A 14,358-nucleotide genomic window follows, 5' to 3' on the forward strand; every position below is an offset into this window, starting at 1 on the left:
AACGAGGGCCAACTTTTCAGGCGAGCAAGGGTTATTAATGAACAGCTTAATTAAGTCAGTTTTAAGAGAGGGCCAATTTTTCAGGCGAGCAAGGGTTATTAATGAACAGCTTATTAAGGTCAGTTTCTAACGAGGGCCAACTTTTCAGGCCAGAAAGGGTTATTAATAAACGGCTTTTGTCAGTTTCCAACGAGGGTCAACTTTTCATGCCAGAAAGGGTTATTAATGAACGGCTTTTATCAGTTTTCAGAGAGGGCCAACTTTTCGGGCGAGAAAGGGTTATTAATGAACGGCTTTTGTCAATTTTCAACGAGGGCCAACTTTTCGGGCGAGAAAGGGTTATTAATGAACGGCTTTTGTCAGTTTTCAACGAGGGCCAACTTTTCGGGCGAGAAAGGATTATTAATAAACGGCTTTTGTCAGTTTTCAGACAGGGCCAAATTTTCAAGCGAGGAAGGGTTATTAATGAACGGTCGTGGTCAGTTTTAAACGAGGGCCAACTTCTCAGGCGTGAAAGGGTTATTTATGAACGGTCGCGGTCAGTTTTCAACGTTAAAAAGTGATCTCTCATCATTTGATAATGCCCAATGGGTTCAATATTCATGCCAAGAAATACCAGCCAAATTTTCCATTGTTCATTTGTACACGACAGTCAATTTCAGCTATACATTAGCCCCTAATTGACCGAGAATCTGACCATGTGTTTAATCATGTTATCATGTCTAGGGGGTTCTGTAGTTTCTATTTAGTAAAACTTTATATTAACTTTTAATGAGTAACATTATTTTTTAGACATATGTTAAGGAAAATGGTATGCTTAAACAACCGTCTTAATTGGAATGTAAATGTAACCTTTCGCATTTTATAACAAATTATTCATATTAAAAGCTTTGTTTGTCACTGTAAAAAATATTGAATTCGTATACGTATACACCATGAAAAATACAAACGAAACTTGAAAAAAATACATCATATTGGCGAAACTGAATCTATGAATGTTAAATTTACTTCAATTTTGTTCACATCATTATGAACACATTCTGAGGAGTTTAAATGCATTTTTGTATACTAAAGTAACAGATTGCGATTTGTTTTTGCAAATGTTTCAATCAAGAAAATTGCTCAGTTTTGTGTTCAATTGCCATTGTCTTCATACCATGATCGGTGATTGAACATATTTTGACCCACATGAACTCACTACCACGGTCGTTGTCCTTGAGCGACTCCTTTTTCTCCCTTCCCCCCTAAATAATATTATGACCCCCACTATCGTAACTGTAAATAGGTATATATCTCCACCGAACAGATCCGACTAAATGATATTGATGTTTCAATAAATGTATTTATTACGGTCAACATGTTTGGTCGTTTAATACGTGTGCTGTCTAGTCTTATTAGTATAGCTGGTAATGCTGCAGCTATTGCTATTGCTGTTTATACTGCCACATTGGCTACTGCTATTGCTTCTGTCAACACCACCGCCACAACACCATCGCCACCACCACCACCACCACCGATAATGATGACGGTGATGATAATGATACGACTCCCCGGTATCACTGTACTTCACGTACAGGAGTCATAATAATAACATGAGCCGGTAGTCGATAAGTTTGACTCGTGGGCTACTTTTTTCTTAACGATAATGACTGGGGGTCGTGATTCTATTTGGGTCAAAATACATCCTTACGCCGGCCAAATCCTTAAAGCCTCTTTTTATTTTACAGATTGGTAATCAGTCATCAGATACCATTCAAAGGGTAACGCTTTATACCGGATAATACCAAATCAGTGATATCGGATAATACCAAATCAGTGATATCGGTTAATACCAAATCAGTGATACCGGAAAATACCAAATAATACTGGACAATAGATAAAACTACATAATAATACATTTAGTTGGCAAATTAAACGTATAATTGTATACATTTTTGTGATATATAAATAAATATGGTGTAAAAAGGTAAATTTGATCAAAACCTTTAATTTATGATACATTTTATTCAGTAGTAAATAATTGCAGGAGATAGGCTAGATATATCCATGTCACGATTTGTAATATTTAATGTTAAGTATACAAAGTAGTTCTTTTTAATGCTTTGTGCAATAATTCTAATTATTTTAAAAGAGAAAAAAAGTTTACCCCTTGTATAAGACTTAAACCAATGAGATCAATCTAAACATTCCGCAAGGGAGATCACTTTTCGGTATTAAGAGTAACCGCCTTTCAAATATTTACGTTCCATACAGCAAAAACTTGAACGTTAATCAGAGAGGTAGCTTATTTATGAGTCGTAAATGACTCATGGTGTACACACACTATAAAACTATACGTACTCATACAGTGCGTGTCGTGGGTTCGATCCCTGCTAGACGCACATATCACAATGTGTCCCCGTTTCATATATTTGAATTATATTAAGCCCACTTTAATTTCTGAGCCAGCAGGTCATTCTTGCACGGCCCAATAACATAACTGCACAAAGCTTGTACTTTACCTTTTCTGACATATCCCGGTATTTGTTAGTGTAAACTTCCACACAAACTGAGATTCAGCACACCACTGGCTTCATTTTCATTTCAATATAATCTATATATTAATTGATAGGTACAATATCATCTGCGTCTTCACATGTTCTGATTATGAGATGTAAGTTTGATTAGGCAGGCGTGTAGCAGCCATACACACAATGGTGAGGTAGGTAGAGGGGCACACAGTGGTGAGGTAGGGAGAGGGGCAAACAGTGGTGAGGTAGGGAGAGGGGCACACAGTGGTGAGGTAGGGAGAGGGGCACACAGTGGTGAGGTAGGGAGAGGGGTACACAGTGGTGAGGTAGGGAGAGGGGCAAACAGTGTTGAGGTAGGGAGAGGGGCAAACAGTGGTGAGGTAGGGAGAGGGGCAAACTTTTGACATTGGCAACGAGGTTTGGACGCAAAAAAATAAGAACCTCATCCAAAATGTTCTATGCTATTTCTTTTGGCTTGGTGTTTACATTACCTGATAGATTATAGATGATCACGTTCGAATATGTTTCCTGAACATGTAGAAACCAGTACCGATGTCTTTTTTGAGAGCTCATGAGAAAGTTTTGCGGGTGGGGATCAGCCTACATCGCATAACCTCCTTGGGTGAGATCAATGCCGTAATGTCGACATCTGAATAAAATGCCACACTCCATTTATACTGGTAATCAATACGTGACTGGTGACGTGAGTTAATTATAGTAAGCACGACTTACTACCTTTGTCACATGCAGCTATTATCAATTTTATGGTGGAGACAAATCAAATCGGTGATAGAACATGTCTCACTCTTCCCGGAGACCGGTGGGCATTGACGCTCATGCCCGGAGTGGTTCTACGCCAGTGTTTGCAATATCGTGAACGTCATGCAGTGAAGCGCTGTTTGCCTTGCGGGCCACGAGTATAAAATTATAAATATAACTTGTAGCGTGCATGCATGCATAACTTGTACATGTATACATACAGCACACTTCAAATAAGTTACGGACGTTCTTTTTAAACGACATAATTATTCCGCTAAAATAAGGTTACTTCTCATTTCGTATATTATGTCAACCATACTAGGCATTTGGCTCATTGTTGGTGTCTAACATGTTGAATATTAATTCTCATTTTGGGGACATGTACAGAGATAACCAGCAAGCGTAGAAACATACTATATCATGCCCATAAACACAGACAATTAGCCAAAGATGCATTTGTGCCACGACACAACAGAAAATTTGGGTACATCGTGACTCATCGCGCGTTGATCGTCGCGCATTGTGGCATCGACTTGCCGTTGTGAGCCTCAAAATGGACATGCACCTTTTCTGTTTGTCGATTTTGTGTGGTTTCTTTGTCTTGTTGCTCTCATGTCTGTCTTACGGCTGTCGGGCGATAAATAACTTGTGGATACCAGAAGATTTCTTTTGTCAAACAATCTTATGACTGTTGACGACTGTCTCATGACTATTGCAAGATAGTCATGGAACGTGCAGTTTAAATATTTTGTTTCATGAATATAACAGTTCGTAAGAGGCGCGTACAACATTGGAAGTATCACGTCAGCGTGGGTTTCAACATGTTTCCTTTCTTTGAGGGGTATTAATCGTCGCTAAGAAACGATGGCTTTTCCAAAGGTAAAAATTCGGGCAGGACTTCAATGTTTTCATTGTAAATTCTCGAGATATCTTTGTTGATTTGAGTTCATCAACGTCTGCTCGCTACCATTGGCTGCATTATAGCTTGACCCCGGTGTGACGCTAGACGACTTTTGTGGTTTCATGTGATAAGTAACATGAGAAAGAAGTGACAGCGATTCGCAGTCGAATCCAGACATCGGATGACTTGAAGAAGCAGAGTGAGACACAAGAGAATCGGTGCGATACCATAGCTCTTAGCGAAGAGACCCCTTGTTTTTTTAAGAACTTTCCTGGGTTGAACCAGTTCTTAGTACACCATTTCGTATTACCCTTTCATAAAATATGCATTCTTACTCCCAAATAAGATGTACATGTACCACTTTTTTATTTACCTTTTTATTTACCGAAAAGGATGAATAGATATCGAAAACAATGGTTCTTATGAAGGATACCGTGATTAATCTGAAAAAATGTGCAGAAAACTCGGTATTTTTTCCTTATGACGGAGATAGTCGATCACGGTAAATCATTTAATATTTGTGCGTTTTTAGCTATTAAAAACGGTTACAATCTTGTTATCAGTAATTAATATTTTCCGTTAATGCATAATATATTTAGAAGGTAATTAAAGGTTTATCACTCAAAATTTATGTTTGTAATACATGTGCAGGTTTTGATTTTAAATACGATTATTACTTTAAATGCCGAGCGCAAGGCAATTGATTCCATATTTTAACGTGTTTCGGTTTCACGCGGCCGGGGTTTGACTCTCCAAACTTCCGCACCTGAGACAAACGCTCTACCACTGAGTTATCGGGGCGGGTAAAATTCTTGAGACCAGACCGGCCTTGTTATATAGTCGTTGAGACTGTCGCATCCCACGAGTGAAAAAGATCTCATCACGTGAAGAACAGTCCCCGACAACGCCCGCCAGTGGCCCCATGACTATCGCATGACTGTCTTGCGACACACCCACGCCCCGCCCCCATATGTCAATATTAGAGATTAAACTAATAAAACACGCTTAAAATGCACCATTTACTTTTCACCAAATGTATTCACGTGCATGCGTTTATCATTAAGACCATGGCGGGCTTGATTATTGTCTTTTCTATGTACACACATCGTTCACTTTTAATTCAACTTCGAAAAATATCATCCCAATCTACGTAATTTCATTTCAGTTTCTGCGTATATTCCAATTTGAAATTTACAGGGTTCGTCCACCACGTAAATTCCAGTAAATTTTAAAAGAGCGTCAGTACATGATTGTATCTGTACCAATCATGTGACTTTCACATGCTAAATAGACACACTATAAACTGGAAAACCATTATGTGAGACAGCGACAAAACATTATTTAAAGCATGTACACTGAGGTATTATCTGCCGCATACTAATTCGTATCGATAATTCTGTATTTGTCGATTTTGGGATCATCTGCTGTCTATATAGTCCCTTCAAACCTAAGTAAGATCTAAGTTGGTTATTAAATACAGCCACATAATCTATTTGTTTTTGTTGATAATATAAAATGGCCCAAGTCCAAGGGCCACTATTCTTGTCAAACAGGGTCAATAAGAAACACACATGTTATAGCCTTAATCACACATACACGTACGCGTGTTGCCATTAGTAGTTATACGGTATCTTTGTTCCATCCATCCACGATCAATAACCTTGATAACAATATTGTCAATATAGGACCTCAGGGTCATGACACTACCTCAAGCAATGACGTTACCTCAAGCAACGCGTTCCTCAAGCAATGACGTTACCTCAATCAATGAGAACCTCAAGCAATGACATTACCTCAGAAGATCAACACCAGACGAGCAACATTTTGCATTAATTTCAAAAGATTGTATAATTTGCTGTTCAAGACTATCAAACAGATCATTGGCAGTTTCTGGTTTATTTTTGGTCTTTAATAACTTTTCGGGGGTTTTAACTTTGAAGTATCTCAAATAAAGATTATAGAATCAGAATATAAATGTTTATACTTGTTGGAGATGAAGGCTCCCTTGTTACTCTTGAAAGTCTTCTTTAAAGCTGAGCAATGTTAAACCATTTCTGATGAGGCCTAAAAAAATAAATTGTGTGGTTCGGGTAACATGGCCCCCAAGAATAGGTAGGATAGGTAGGGATTTTTTTTTTTAGTTTGGTACAGGTTTGTTTGCTTTTTTTTATTTTATCCAAAAACTAAGTTCATTTTTGTCATAAATGTTATTTTCGCAAAAACTACCCCTATTTTCAGATTTTTTTCAAAATCGAATTTTCGGGAAAATAACTTTATTTTATCCAAAAACTAACTACATTTTTGTCAAAATGTCATTTTCGCCAAAACTTACATTTTTATCAATTTCTTATTTTCGCGAAAATAGCTTTATCTTATCCAAAATCTAACTACATTTTTTGTTATAAACAACCATGATAGCAGACCACTAAATTATGTCTTATTTAAAATAGCAAGGATCTGCCTAGCGGTTCAGACAAAAATATTTTCAAACATTTCCCAATTTAAATATACCAAACCTGTGAACCCAAGGGTGTGGCCCGTTATGACCCCAAGGGCATAATTTGAACAAACATTCACAAGCAATTGTGTTTAGATGGATGCACGAACAACACACTTCTGGTCTTTGGCTAATAGAGCTAAAAGTCAACCAACCCCTTTAAACAGTAATTTTGATCACGTTCAACAAGGGCAAGGGGGAGTACAACATAAAATCAACTGCACAACCAAAAAATAAGTTGTCCCTCTTTAATCCTAGACTTGGCTATACATGTAGACTTGGCTAAAAATAGCCTTTTTTATCCTTTCTCAAGACCAATAATCTAGTCATGCATGGCGGATCTGGCTGGTTTTCGAAAGGAACCAAGCTCTGATGGATATCTAAATACTGCACAAGTTTCATTGAGATACAATCAAAACTAAAGACTGTATCGTGTTCACAAGCAATTGTTTACAGACACCCTGACACATGTACAGACGCACATACCACGTACACATTACCATCGCATAAGCTCTTCTGGCCTTTTGCCAGTGGAGCTAACAAAATCGGTCCTTTCCATCCATTTTGAGCCAACGAGGATAACAAGCCAAGCGATAGTCAGCTAACGGGTTTCGACTGTATAAAACTATTTGCATGTTTATAATTTAAGTATTTTTTATATATTTTTTCCAATCTATTCAAAGGGAAGACTGGAGACTGGATTGAATCAATCACATTTTATTACAGATAAATTTGAGACTGTTACAAAAATTAAAGGCCCATAGGAAAGAGAATTAACAAGCATTTTAATAAGGCACATAGAACAGTATAAAAAATAAATAATACATAAGTTTTTTTATGATATACAAGTATACAAAAGTTTTTCATGTTATACATTTTTTACATATACGTATATATAGCACACATTTATATAATACGGTTTTAAAAACATTCAAACAGCAAAAAATCAAGCAATTTGACAAATTAATTAGTATATAAAACATTGTAACAGTGGCCTTATGATCTTGTTTACATCTCAATGCAATTTTTACTCCTAGACACATATAAGGTCATAGGTTAAGGTATCATGATTTGGTCCCCTTTATCAATATATCTCTTGTGAAATAATATAACATAGATTCATGAAATAATTCATAGGCAAACATCTGACACCATTTCGACCTATAACACGGGAGCCATGCATACTGTTGACCTATAGCATGGCAGCCATGAATATTGGTGACCTATATAGCATGGCAGCCATGAATATTGGTGACCTATAGCATGGCAGCCATGAATATTGGTGACCTATAGCATGGCAGCCATAAATATTGGTGACCTATAGCATGGCAGCCATGAATATTTGTGACCTATAGCATGGCAGCCATGAATATTTGTGACCTATAGCATGGTAGCCATGAATATTGGTGACCTCTTGCATCAATAATGTCACATGATGGCAATTTACGGTAACAGATGCAAGATGCCCATTATGCCTATCTATAACATGGTAATATACACTCGCAAAAAAGTCATGCAACAATTCCTTTAAATATCAATTAGAAACTTAAATATATATCAGTCAAGTGTTTTACGTTTTTTGAAATTGTAAACTCTAACCTACCCTAATATTTGGGTGAAATACAGTTCATAGATTAAAAACATACTTAATATTGGTAAGGGTCAGGCCTCAAAAGTCACAAAAAAAATCCATATAATAACTTCAAGAGTTTACCATGGTTCATTGGAGATTACATTTAATTGACAGTTTTGATTATATAACTGATAAACCAAACTACCAAATCTGAAATCACTACCACCATCAGTCATTTGCATTACCTATGTATGATGTATGCGATGTTCGTTCGGTGGAAATGCATTCCAAACAACCTAATGAGACAACTCATTTGCTCAATTTAAAAATAAAATAAAGAGAAAACTTTTTTAAAACGGGCTAAAGTATTGGTCAAAATCGACTTTCATTCAATAACTTGAAGGAGACAACTTCCTGTTAGTCAGATCAAGGATCAACCATTGACAGGCAGAACACTGGTGCTAGCTCTTCATGTCATATCATTCAGATTGATGATGTACTGAAATTCAAGTGCTTAAGAGTAGAAACCACTAATATTTACATGCAATTTGTATGAAAATTTACAAGGACAGAGTCTGCTTTTCACTCTTGATAAATAACCGCTTTTTGTAAGGATACAGGTCTCAACGTACAAATTACTAACTGACGCTGACATGATGTTGAAGTCATACATGTATGTCGACGCTGACATGATGATGAAGTCATACATGTATGTCGACGTTGACATGATGTTGAAGTCATACATGTATGTCGACGCTGACATGATGTTGAAGTCATACATGTATGTCGACGCTGACATGATGTTGAAGTCATACATGTATGTCGACGTTGACATGATGTTGAAGTCATACATGTATGTCGACGCTGACATGATGTTGAAGTCATACATGTATGTCGACGCTGACATGATGTTGAAGTCATACATGTATGTCAACGCTGACATTAGGTTGAAGTCATACATGTATGTCGACGCTGACATGATGTTGAAGTCATACATGTATGTCGACGCTGACATGATGTTGAAGTCATACATGTATGTCATGAATGCAAAGCTTGGTACCCCATCATTCTTAACATTGTTATTGTAACTGTCAAATAATTGTTGCTATTACCTGAAGTTAAATTAATTTGTACTTGAATTGGCTAAAGATGGTCATTTTGTGTCTTGTCTTGTCTTACCCCTATACGCTTAAGAGGAATTATTATAGAAAATAATGCTGTTTACAATAAATCATTATGAATTTGGTAGCAAAAAAACTCAGTCATGAAATTCCACACAAATTTTTCAGCTTTTTATCATGTTGCAAGACATCTTTTTCAGATTATATAACATGCAAGCCTCCCATAATGGAAATCTTTAACATGCAAGCCTCCCATAATGGAAATCTTTAACATGCAAGCCTCCCATAATGGAAATCTTTAACATACAGTCTCCCATAATGGACATCTTTAACATGCAAGCCTCCCATAATGCAAATCTTTAACATGCAAGCCTCCCATAATGGAAATCTTTAACATACAGTCTCCCATAATGGAAATCTTTAACATCAAGTCTCCATTAATGTTAATCTTTAACATAAAGTCTCCCATAATGGAAATCTTTAACATACAGTCTCCCATAATGGAAATCTTTAACATACAGTCTCCCATAATGAAAATCTTTAACATACAGTCTCCCATAATGGAAATCTTTTATATAATGTCACTAATTTAGAAAATCTTTAACATAGAGTCTCACATAATGGAAATCTTTTACATAGAGTCTCCCATAATGGAAATCTTTAACATAGAGTCTCCCTTAATGGAAATCTTTAACATAGAGTCTCCCATTATGGAAATCTTTAACATAGAGTCTCCCATTATGGAAATCTTTAACATAGAGTCTCCCATTATGGAAATCATTAACATAGAGTCTCCTAACTGAATTTTTTTAACATCGAGTCTCCCTTAATGGAAATCTTTAACATACATTCTCCCATAGTCATAATATTTATCATTCGACAACTTTATCTGACGTAACTTTGCATCATGATATTCTATAACATTTGTGTCCCATGTAAGTTATACAACAGGCTGTTTACCTAAGCCACTCAAACCAGACATCAGATTGTTACACATGTAAAATGTTTCAGGATAAATAAATAAAAGAGGCAGTTCATCTTTGAACATAAAAATGTTAATTGAAGTCATATAATATATGGTATAATACAAGACAACAGCAATGATGAAAATCATATCTGTTTGGAAAAGAAGGAATTATTGATGAAAATCATTTGGGAAAAGAAGAAATTATTGTTTTTCCTAGGGGATAAAACTTCTACAATACTTCAATAATTCCTACCAGAAACCTGGTAATTTTTGTGTCATTCAATAATGATTGTGGTAACCTGTTTTGTGATCAATGGCAATCTACTAAATTTGCATTTGTTCCTGATGTGAAGTCTACAGGTTAAAATTATGCTTTAAAAGTTGATCACAAAAAAATGACAAGAACCATTTCTCAAAAGATTGTATAATGTTACAATGTGAAATGAAAAAAATCCCACCGATATTAGAATGTTACAATGGGATATGAAAAAATCCCACAGTTAATAAATAACTATATCCCTGCATGATGTATAAAGAAGAAGAATATTAAAAAGCGTGTGGCATGAATATAAAGGTTTTCTATAAAAAAAAAGGTAAAACAAATTGTAGAAAAGTTATGAACATAGTTATTGAAGAAAACTGTTATCTAAGTACCATATAGCTTATAAGCGTTATAGACCAACAGTTCTCATTCAATACATTCCAAAAACATATCCTCAATATATAATTTATACAAAATCTGATCATATAATCAAACGTGTCACCTTTTAATAAAAAGAATGGGGATTGTGAAAATATTGATCAACACAAATCTTATTAAAATTGCATCATTAACTAAAGTATGATGTTGCTGTTAACAGTAGCAGTCAAACTTCTGTTAAACCTTTAACACATCCGAACAATAGCATTCAACAGCTATGCACAGACTTTAGATTGAAAGCTGGCTACACATTTTCTGTCAATAATATGATGGTTAAAGTAGAAAAGTATGCAATTACATGATGGTAACATTCTATTATACATAATCTGCTCCATAACATAGAAATTGGGTATACATTTATATAAGATACTTTATTAAAGCACAATTTTGTATGACACATAAACCATAATCACTCACTCTTCTTGTGAACAAAACTCATGGGCTATGAACAAAAATGACAGCATGTTTTCACCTCGTATATGACATTTTTTTCTCTCTCATATTTGAAATTTTTGGAATCAATTTACATACATTTTTGAATGCAAAGTCATATTGTGAGAAGAACAGTTAACTAGACAATGCTACTAGAACATGGAATCTGTTTTGCTCAACCAAGGCCACTTAGAGTACTCTTCATCGGAATAAAACCTACCATGTGGTAATACACAACTGTTATTGACATCAGTTGTACTGTTGATTGGCGTAATTTATACATGAACAAAATATTTACAATGTGAATGTTTTATGGTTACCATGGTTAACACAGGTGACAATAATTCATGGTTATATCCCTACAACATTATCCTCATCAGACATTAAAAACTACATATAATTAATTTGAACTCATATATGTTTTACAGTAAATGATGGAAATGCAGTGAACATGAATCAAGCCAAATGGAGCAGAATAATGGAATGCTTTTAGTATAATGCTGAGTATTCTATCATATCGAAAAGAAATTGATCATATTTAATGAGGACTTTATGTAAAACTATACATTTAACCTATTAAGTTGAGCTTACAATCATTTATTTCTGCACAAAGCCTGATACTAATGAGGTACATAAATCCTAATATCCTCATTTCGTGATTTCACCTTCCGTTTGTCTCTTAGAATTATTTCCCATATAATTACATACGTATATGTCACCGCAAAGGATAGCAAAAAATACTGCTCTCTAATCATTGCCAATAATGACAATGCTTCCAGACAGTGTAGCAGAAATGTCTCAACAACCACATCCTCATTTCTATGATCATTTCAGTCTCCACAAAAGTCATTATGGAAAGTGACGTTGATGGTAATTTGTTAAATACAAAAATAAATATTTCAATAAATATCTTTTACGGACAGCTACAGAAGTTCCTGTCACATAACAATCAGACACATAACAAATGTTAATGATTTCAAAGTAAAGCATCGCTAAGGGAACGCTAATGGTCACTATTTCCAATACCAGAACTTAGCTGTCCTAAAAATGCCAAGAAAAGGGTATAAAATTTCATCATTTTGTTTTTGAGAAAAAAGTCCCTTACTGCAAAATTTGACCAAATATATTTGACAATGAGAATGAGAATCAAGTGATTATTACAGGTCAAATGAACCACTAAATGAGCTTATGAACACAAAACAATGCCGATGTAAGTCCGATAAGTCAGACATATGTAGATAAGTGATATCACAGACTGCAGTTTGAAACTATGACAAACATTACATAATTATCATAATTTAAGAATATGTGCTGACATGGACAACTATGACTATTTACATACATGCAATGAACAAGACATTATAAGCACTATGTTGGAATGAACATTTGAGTTCTACATAGAATATCATCTAACATTTTATAAATCAATTTCATACATTAACAGATAACAGGCTGGGCTTCCATTAAAAGACTTAAAAAAAAAATCAAGAGAATTTTCCTGAAGTATTCTGCAAAATCTGTATTTTAAGCATAGGCTACACACCACTATTACCTTTCTTATGTGATGGTTAAAACCTATTATTGTAAATATTGATTTAATTGTAAGTTCGTAATTGCAGATAAAGGTATTATAGCTTCAAGTAAGATTTCAAGAAATATATAGAGAAATACATTACTATGTGTAACTAGAAGTCTCTTTTTTCAGTATGAAATTTGAGTTGAATGGAAGCTCAGATTTTAAAGAAAAAACATCTTTGTAAAAATGTTTTTGACAAGAGGTAATAATTTGAAAGAACTGAATTTGCATTTCAGTAGTTTTCCTGCATGCATCCACTCATAGTTAAATTATACAATGAGTTTTGTATCAGTTGCAGGTGACCCAAGCTTTAAAAATAAGCCACAAATGTGATAGAAGCAATGCTTGGTGCATACAGAATAAGGTGAGTAGCCAGCACTAAGAGTCCATAGCCAGCAGCTGTTTCATATTTGCAATGAGGTTCTGCAGTCCATACAGGTAGTTATCGTCCTGTTCCTTCACTGAGAACACGTGTGTAAAGTCGATCATCTTCACGTCTGCAATGACTGCAGGTTGTGTGTTGAAAGAGGGACAGTCTGATGTTGTCTGTATGTCAACCGAGATACTGCTGGATGAGGCTGTCAGAGACGATGCTGTGTCCATGTCCGCTATCCCAGTATCCGATGAATTTACATCACACATCACATCTGATGAGCTCGTGGATATCGTATTCTGAGAACAAGTACTACATTTGCAGTCTGGCGACTGACATTGGTTACACGGAGTATAAAAGTCGTTCTGTTGTAAATCACCTTCATAAACTAGCAACAGTGAACTAGCATAGAATGAGAACTTTCTTTGTGTCAAAAACCACTTTTCTATCTCGCACAGTTTATCTAGTATCAATTGTATGGCATCTTTTCTCAGTCCATGCTTGATATTAAAGTAATATCCCAGACCTGCAAAATATAATTGAATGCATGAATTTCATGATAAATATTGTGTATAACAATTGCAATGTTCATTCATCTGGGCTGAATCTTCAAAATAAAAGACCATTCTAATACAAAAAAGTTACCTAAGGGATTCAGATTTGGGATGATCATAACAATGTCAATCATAGTTGGTAAACACTGAACAGGTTCTATGAATTTCTTAGAATAATAGGCTGATACAAAAGGCTCCACAACATAGATCAATTATTTAAGAAAGCATAATTTACCCACTCTGGGTCAGGCAAAATAAGATTTCTAATGTAACGTAAAATAAACACTCGTCTGTTGTTTTGTAAGAAGAAAAATTGCAATAAAATAAACAATAATAAAGGTCAGAGTTATGGGCCTTACTGTGCATGTGTGTATTGTCCCATGACAACATGTGCA

The 14,358-nt window shown here is 35.3% G+C and overlaps 2 protein-coding genes across 5 annotated transcripts in view; both read right to left on the reverse strand.

The window, feature by feature from the left end:
• The window catches only part of LOC128220679 (broad substrate specificity ATP-binding cassette transporter ABCG2-like), a 28,184-nt gene extending 25,532 nt beyond the window's left edge, over nt 1-2,652 (reverse strand). For both annotated transcript variants that reach the window (XM_052929190.1, XM_052929181.1), the window contains exon 1: nt 2,502-2,652. Coding sequence is in view for 1 of the 2 variants with exons in the window: in XM_052929181.1 (XP_052785141.1) it covers nt 2,502-2,513 (12 nt within the window). In the remaining variant the exon portion in view is untranslated. The remainder of the gene's footprint in view (nt 1-2,501) is intronic.
• A 4,722-nt stretch (nt 2,653-7,374) lies between these two features.
• The window catches only part of LOC128205640 (inositol polyphosphate multikinase-like), a 43,558-nt gene continuing 36,574 nt past the window's right edge, over nt 7,375-14,358 (reverse strand). For all 3 annotated transcript variants that reach the window (XM_052907464.1, XM_052907449.1, XM_052907456.1), the window contains exon 6: nt 7,375-13,935. In XM_052907464.1, the coding sequence (XP_052763424.1) occupies nt 13,415-13,935 (521 nt within the window). In that variant the 3' untranslated portion in view covers nt 7,375-13,414. The remainder of the gene's footprint in view (nt 13,936-14,358) is intronic.

This window comes from Mya arenaria, chromosome 2, assembly GCF_026914265.1.
Source record: "Mya arenaria isolate MELC-2E11 chromosome 2, ASM2691426v1".
Lineage (NCBI taxonomy): Eukaryota > Metazoa > Mollusca > Bivalvia > Myida > Myidae > Mya > Mya arenaria.